The sequence below is a fragment of the Cupressus sempervirens genome, chromosome 5 (genome assembly GCF_028749045.1).
Source record: "Cupressus sempervirens isolate cs-2001-9-10 chromosome 5, ASM2874904v1, whole genome shotgun sequence".
NCBI classification, from domain to species: domain Eukaryota; kingdom Viridiplantae; phylum Streptophyta; class Pinopsida; order Cupressales; family Cupressaceae; genus Cupressus; species Cupressus sempervirens.
Genome location: NC_143122.1, coordinates 460,067,070 through 460,075,319, shown reverse-complemented (window position 1 = coordinate 460,075,319; position 8,250 = coordinate 460,067,070). Strand labels below are relative to the sequence as shown.

The following is an 8,250-nucleotide window of genomic DNA, read 5'->3' as shown; positions in this document are numbered from 1 at the left end:
TGTTAAAAAATCATCTTGCTCAATAGACAACAAAATAGATAAGACCACATTCATACCAAAATAAATTTTAACAAAATGAATACCCCTTAATCCTTTACTCTTAAGAACCATCAATAATTTTTTTTCCCTATATTCATTAATTCAACCCAAAAATAAACTCCTCCCAAATAAAATTGAAATAATTCTTTACCAAGATGTCCTTCCAAATAAAACTTAAATTATTCTTTACCAAAATGGATCAACGAATAATCTGCGAGCATTAAACTGGAACGCTCGTATGCTTTGAGAGAGGCATTGCGTGATCCCTGTGGGTTTATATATTGCCTGAATGCCTGATGGTATTTACACAATTTTATAATGCTTTCCGTTTTATTCACATTTTGCGGGTTGCTGGCGTGCCTTGTTGGATGCCCAGCTCACGCTCCTGTGCTTGCTCATAGTTCAGATAGGTAAGTTATTTTTCATTCTAAAGATTGTACACGATATTGTTCTGTCCTGGTTAATTACATTGTCTCCAAAATAAATTATTTCGGAAAAGAATGTACAGAAATCAAGAATGACATTTAACATATGGTTAAGATTAAAATATCAGAATTCTGAAGTGTGGATTAGGTTTTGATCTGGGAACTTCTCTCATTTGGGTATATTATGAATTTTCAATGGGCTTGCGCTTTGAAAATCTTTTTGCTCTTACGATTGAAATGGAATAAAAATGAAAACTTCTAGTAATATTGATCAGATCAAATAGGTTAGGAGGGTTCCAGGATAATAAATTACATTGCAATATATATATATTTTACCTCGCAGTTGTTCATATTAAATCTGTTTGGTATCTATTTCTATTTTACTTTAGATCTTCTGTGATTTGTCTTATGAAATAACCGGTTGTTTTGGTTTGCCTTTCTTCTTTAAACAATATAATCAAGAAGCCAACATTTAAAATGGCCATGGAATCGATCAGATACCCTTCCTCTCAACGTTTTAAACCATGTTTTCAATCCTTGTGCTATTGTAGATGTTCCCATTTAAAGGGACGGCGCTTTAATTTGAATTTTTGAAACGAGGGATATCTATTTTATCATTTCCCAACATGAAGATCCACCTTCAAAAACCAGGGCGCAAGCCACTCTGCAGGTCGATGTAGCATTTCAAAAATTGAAGTTTCAGTGGCTCCTTTTTATCATCTCATGACACCCGGAGTGTTGAATACCGCCAATTTTTTTGTCTGTGACGAGCCCTACATAGACCTTATTAATGTAGCTCAATCGTAATCTCATTCCCTGCTATGTTTCCTCCTCCACGACCTCATTACACAGCTCTTTTCTGCAGTCGATAGCATGAACGACTACTTACTCAAAATGCTATTCTTATTTACTCTGAAACATTTTCAGCATCCAATTGCGAGGGTTTATCCTCTAACGTCATTTTGTTATTGAAAGGCATGCTGTATTGTTGAAATAGTTAATATACAATACTTAATAGTATGTCAAATTTCAGATTTTTTGCGAGGTCAGAGATTTATCATAGGTTTTGAATAATTTACTGGTGAGAATCTTAAATTGAACTGTTCAAAGATTTTCTCCATGCCTTTCTCTCTGAAAGAAAATGAACTTCAGGAGTATTTGTTGTTGTAAATAATTCAAGAAGCTTTACCTTATATTACTTAAGGGAAGGGAATTGATGGGCTGATTTCTTAGGTTCTAAACATGATATTATTTACTTCTAGAAATTGCTAAATTGTTGAGAAACATATTGCAAATCTTTATTTTGTGCATCTGTCTGTGCCTGCCTGTGCCTGTGCCACATTTCTATGCACATTTTTTGATGCTTGTGACCTGCGCAAAGAATGGGTGCTTGTAACTCATTTTCATGTTTAGTTCCTACAAGGAAATTTAACAAAAATCCATCTGTACTTATCATCTACCATTTATTGTATCTATGGATTAGGCTTCAGTAGAAGAAATGGTAAGTTTACTAGTTTATTCTTTGAGCCGTGCAGATCAAAAGCAAAGATACTAAATGTTGGGGAAGAGCTGACTCGGGAAGCTCTTCCATTTCAGATCGGCCAGTCCCTATATGAATTACACGGTATTAAAGCACTGAGGTGGTATGAAGTGAAGATTTCTTATCCAGCCTCTGTATGTATTGAGCCTACACCCCCGTCTTATTTGCAACCAAACTGTTTCTATTAAGGATTCAAGTGGGATGGACTGTGTTGTTTTTCAAATTCATTTTTGGGTATAGAAACTAATTTATCGAAGGAGACTAAAACTTGCTAGTGAACGTAGCAATATGACAGATACCAGCCAGATTTTCTATTGAAATTGTACAAGATGAATCTACCAAGGTTTTCAATCTGGGAAGAAGATTGCTAAACACAGAAAAGCTAATATTCAAGGCAGACAATATTGTTCCGGTAAAACCAAAAAGTCTTGCTGAATATTAACTCTTTTTATTTATAATTTTCTACATAGCTTATATGCTTTATTATCTTATTTCATTGCAGGAAGTTTCCAGATATGATAGAGTTTTTGTATTTGTTTCAGTAGAGCCTGCAGGCGTTGTTGCAAAATCTCATTTTAGAGACCAACAATTTGTAATATTTAACATTGGTAAGTGCAATATGTTATGATACATCTATATGATAAATTAGTTGCATCAATTGATACAATTTTGTTTAAAGATAATTCTACCTATCATTTTACTGAAAAATTAGTTAATTAATTTAGTGTTGCGATTCAGTGTTCATTCTTGTTTTCTGTTTTAACTTTTTCCAAGCCTTAATCAAGTGTTCCTAATTTTGGATGCAGTTTGTGATGAACTACTCTTTGGAATACCAAATCAAGCATGGTGGGTGTGCTTTCTTGTAGTCTTTGGTGTTGTCACCATTTGTTCTATTCCAAATTTTTTACCCACTGTGTTGCTTCCCAGGAAGAGTAAGAAGGAACGTAAGAAGCAAATCTCCTAGGTTTTTTTCTATTCAGGTTGGATGAAGCCTATGTAGATTATTGGAATTAGCAGTTCATTTTTGTAAACATGCTCACATTTTGATGCCTACTTTGATAGCTTCGATTCTTTGCGGGCAACCTTGATTTAGCACGAGGGATGAAATATTTCCAGTCTGTAAGTTTAGTTCAGAGGTTCAATGTAAAAAAGTTTCTGAAGAAAGAATACGGTTCTTCATAGTGAAATATTTAAACAACTCCCGTTTTGAACTTTTTGGAGTTGACACAATTGGAACAGACACAATCAATGTTGTTTATGAGAGCAAGTCTTTGTTTTCTTATAAAATAAGTGCTGTTTAATGCAAGTATGCAATTCTCAGTCAGCTGTTGTAGTTTTCAGAGTTCTTTGAGATTTAAGAATGTTTCTCCAACTATCGGAGCTGTTACAATAAAGCTAAACGTGCAGATATGATTGGGAATATGTGGTAGCAGATGTTGTGATCACACTTTTAACATTAATTGTTTTAAACCAGTTTCACATTCATTATTTTTTTACACAAACAAATTTCTCTTTCAGTTGCAACATGTTCTCTACAGGATTCATCGCTGAATAATTGAAATAGTGATGCGAAACGACAATTATTGTGATAGCTTTGTCATTTTATCTTCCAAAGTTGTTATTGATGACTTTGTGATTTGTGGTCAAGGTTGATAAACAGTTTTCACTTCAGAACATTGCCTCAACTAGTTATCAATGGATAAATCTAATAGGTATAAAATTAATGTTACGTATTTCAAAGGAGTTTTCATTTCTTTATGAAAAGAATCAATTTTGTTATACAAACCCATCTCCGATAGTTTAGCAATGTCGAGATTCCCAGCGATGTCATGATGACTTTAGAGTAACTGCTCACAATTGTTCAACTTATTTTGATTTATGATAAGAACTTTGTTCGTAAAATTGAGCTTTGGAGGGCCTTTCACTTCTTATAAGATTCTTTAACCATGACAAGATCTTTCTCAATAATATTTCAAAAATATATGTAGATTAAGCCATACGAACTGGAGGCTTTGGCTGGTTCTATTGGAAAGAATGAACATTTTTGTTAAAATAATGAAATCTTTGTTGTCAGTTCAGTTTTCAACTTAAGCTTGATTGATGATAATGACTAGTGTTGAATTCTTTTTGTGATCATCTTTTTCAAGAAAACTGAAATAGAGGTTTGGAGTGCATCAAAGTTCGGAGTCGGGATCGTTTGTGGAGGCTATGTGATTCATACTCAGTCAACTTATACTAGACGTGTGAATTTAATTAAAATTTTATCATTCTCGCTCACAACCAGGGTTCAATTTTTTCTTAAGAAGTTAAAGAAAATGTCTCCAATGGTTGCTGCTCTTGCTTGAATGAAAAGTTTGAACCCTGTGGCCTTTGCACCTGCTGATGGGACCTCTTCATTGCCCCAGGTCCGGGCGCTGCTTGTCCAATCTTTGGTTCCCATCCAGGCTCAAGGTTTTGCTTTATCTGCATTTATTGTGGATGGGTCTATGTTTTTTTGAGGAGGCACGGGATGCCACATTGTTGGCTTCTTCTAATACAGTGCCCACTGGTAGGGCTGTGAATGACAGAGGCCCCAAGACTCTTCTACTGTTGGTGGATGGATCATTGCTTGTGTTTCCAGATTTACTGCAACTCTTCATCCAAAGGTGAGATCTTGACCTCTAGCTTGTGCCAAGCCCTCTCCTATGGTGGTGTGTGGCCAGGATGTGGTTGAAAATGTGGGGTGTGGTTGGTTTTTGTCCTTTTCTACCCGATCTATTACCATTGAGCTTTTTCCCTGTGCTAAAGGAATTTTTATTGTTTTTCCTTCCTCTTTGGAGTGAGATGTGGTGATAAGTAAGTTGTGGGCTTGGGGAAGTCACTCTCTTTTGGCCAAACCCTGGACTATCTCCTTCAACCCTCTAAGTGAACCTCTCAGTGTCTTTTGTGTGGGTTAGTCTTCCCAATCTTCCTCTTCATTTCTGGCTGACCTCTTGTTTTGAGGCCATAGGTAACTTTATTGCTCTATCGGTTGCTTTCTAAAGGTGGATGATACTAAAACTACCATGGGTTTTTTCACCTTTGCACACATTCTGGTTGACATTGATATCTCCACATCTTTCGTTGGAGATGTATTTCTTATGGTTGGGGAAAGGCCATGGACTCAATCAGTGGAGTTATGAGGGCCTCCCATTTCGATGTCACCCATGCTTCTATACTGGTCTCAGGGCAACTCATTGTTCTCTTGTGGAGTAAGGGTGCTGCCACTTAGTGGAAGGATGCTAATGATGAACATTTGACTGTCTGAGCATGTGATTCTTCCTTTGAACATGCATCATAGACTGATGATGACCCCCTTGGGGATGATGCTCCTGTTGCAGATTTGGATGATGCTCATGCTGTAAATCTGGACTTTTTAATCCCTTCACATCCTCTTGCTACTAAGGCAATCCAATCTATCCGTGCAAACTCTTCTTTGTCAGCTGGTCTTGCTCTGATCCAATCTTTGGCTAATGATTGTACAACCCACCTAGCGCTCTGCCCTTTGTGCTGATAGTCTTTCTAATGGGGTTTCACCACTTTCCCCTTGTGGTGGGGATCCTAGTGATAGTATCGCCTGGATAGTTGTCTGATGACGTAGAAAAAATAATTCTTTAGCCTCTCATTTGCCTCCCTCTGTTGTGGGTGAGCCATCTACCCACTCTTTAGGTGGGTTACTAACTTTTCTATTAGTCTGCCATTCTTGGCCTTATTTGTAATGGATAGCACCTTTGTTAATGTGTTGTAGATCTCTTTTGACACCTTTGGGTTGTGATTGTGTAAGGGGTAGCACCCCTCTTATGGTGGGGATCCTAGTGATAGTATCGCCTGGATAGTTGTCTGACGACAGAAAAAATAATTCTTTAGCCTCTCATTTGCCTCCCTACATTGTGGGTGAGCCATCTACCCATTCTTTAGGTGGGTTACTAACTTCTTCTGTTAGTCTGCCATTCTTGGCCTTATTTGTAATAGATAGCACCTTGTTTAATGTGTTGCAGATCTCTTTTGACACCTTTGGGTTGTGATTGTGTAAGGGTTAGCACCCCTGTTATGCCGCTGATTTTGATAAAAAGCATTTGGCATTTCACTCTTCAAAATTGTTCTTTGCCAAGAATTTTGTTCAATTGCCTCAGTAGCTTTGTTTTAGCTCATAAGCATAGGGGTTTGGCCATTATCCATGAGTTTAGCTTGCATTCTACCAAGATCATCTTTGATGAGGTTCTAATGCAACATGATGCTAAATTGATTTTCGTTCTGTTGTCCGAATGATTCCCTTTGTTTTGAGTAATCTCCATGAACTTGCATTTTGGCAAAATCATCTAATGATGAGATGCTTCTTAAAAAACATGATGCCAAATTGATTTTTGTTTCAAAGAATTTGCTCTTCTTTTGCACGCTTCTTTAATTGAACATTGATCTATTCACATAGCTGTAATCAGGGTTATTTATTTAATGAGGCCATATTTGTAATTTATCAATCATCTTGATTAACCTCTAAGTGTTTTCCGAATTCTTAAACAACACTTTTTGCTATTTTTTGCTTAGTTCATCTAATATTATAAATTGCAGAATCCTGGAGGCCTTAATCCAACAATTCTCCAAAGATCGTGGGCTACAACCACAACATTGCAAGGGCCTCTAAATGTCACAAATAAACTTTATCATCCATTTAGTTTTGGACAGAATCTGATTTTAATTTTAATTTTGGGTTTTGCACCATATATGTCATACATATCCCTAATCCCCTTCCCCTTCTGTGCCCAATTGACATTTGAGCGAACCTGCACATACGAAAACCCTGCAAGATGATAAGTAGGAGATAATTTCCACAGCAAGTCAAATTGTGATATTGCTATCAGGATTTAACTGTGTGATTTTTGAGTCAAACTCATTGACCCATGTTTCATGAGTAGTGATTCAACATGAAACTAACTCTGCAGGATACTTTGCTTTTGACCACGATTTCTCTGTGAAAGTATGTCTAAAAATTGAAGCTAAATATATTGGCATTTGTTAATGACGGTTTGAGAGCTCCTGTGTTGTTCTTGTACCTTAAAATGACTAGTTTTCCACTAGTTTAAACTTTACATACAAACTCTTATTTGGAAAGCACAAACCCTATATATATATATATATATATCCCTTATTTGCCACCTGGAGGAACTGGTTATGTAAGAAAATTTTGCTGCTACAGAACTATTCTTATATATAGTTGTGTAGTAGCCAAATATTCTGATGTGACCAGTTTCTCCAGGTGGAGAACAAGGGAAATAAAGAATTCTATTAAATGTTCTAATTGAGCTCTTACCCATGTTACGATGAGAGTATCCTCAACTGCTCGATCATTTATTGTATGTGTTGTTTTTGTATTGCTTAGCTGGGCTATGATACGAGTGTCAGCATGACAGAACTGAGAAATTCTAGGTGGGTATAGTGGATAAAAATGTAGAAGTGACTATGCAAGTGCCTGTGATTTGGAATTTGTGGGTTGATTTGTGAGATATCTTTGCTAAGAATGTTGGGAGAACTACACCTTTGGTCACTGTTGCTTTAATTTCCTATAGGATCTTCTTTTTGTTCATTCACAGTTGTTGGAAGATAGTAATCACGCTGCACCCTTGATTTCCTATTGGTTGAAGATGCCTGCTGAGTGGCCAACAAATGGATTGTGGCTTAGAGCACTATCCTGGTTATAACCTAGCTCAGTGAATTGTTAACAACACAATTCTCACTCCTCGGTGTATTGCTTGGGTTTTCATCTTTTTGGTACAATGCCTTCATTGACAAATGGAAATTCATCTCTCTAAACAAAGAAAACTCTTGAGCATGGGCCCAAACCTTAGCACCAAAATTTGAAATTGCTTCTTATATTTTATTTTATTTTTTCATTACTTAGTGTGGAAAAACACTTTTAGATGTGATGTTAGGCTCAACTGGAAGGATGGGACATAACAATCCTTTCTGATAATTGCTTGCCTCAAAAAAAATCTCTAGTCCTCGTATGATATTTCTTAGTGAACGATTCTCCCATTTCACCAAATATTTCGGAATGACTTGTTTTAGCGTCCTCTCTCATGTTGATTGAATCCTCTGAAGACACTAAAAAAACATTGTGAATTTGGTTATTTTCCAAAAGGTCCAACTCCCGCAACCTCACATATCCTTCACATTTTTATTATTTTATAAGCTCCATAGTATTGCGATTAAGCTTTTTTACACCACCATATT

General features: G+C 36.4%; 1 protein-coding gene across 2 annotated transcripts; it reads left to right on the top strand.

Moving 5' to 3' along the window:
• The first annotated feature begins 216 nt into the window (after positions 1-216).
• LOC149556765 (uncharacterized) lies at positions 217-3,328 on the top strand. Of its 2 annotated transcripts, XM_089831287.1 has the most exons (6): positions 220-449; positions 2,000-2,138; positions 2,300-2,416; positions 2,507-2,612; positions 2,811-2,850; positions 2,932-3,328. In XM_089831287.1, exons 1-6 carry the CDS (start codon positions 358-360, stop codon positions 2,966-2,968), a joined length of 531 nt encoding a protein of 176 aa, XP_089687413.1. In that variant the 5' UTR covers positions 220-357; the 3' UTR covers positions 2,969-3,328. The 2 variants fall into 2 exon arrangements, with proteins under 2 accessions (XP_089687412.1, XP_089687413.1); XM_089831286.1 differs by having other exon boundaries at positions 217-449; positions 2,811-3,328.
• Positions 3,329-8,250: the final 4,922 nt, after the last annotated feature.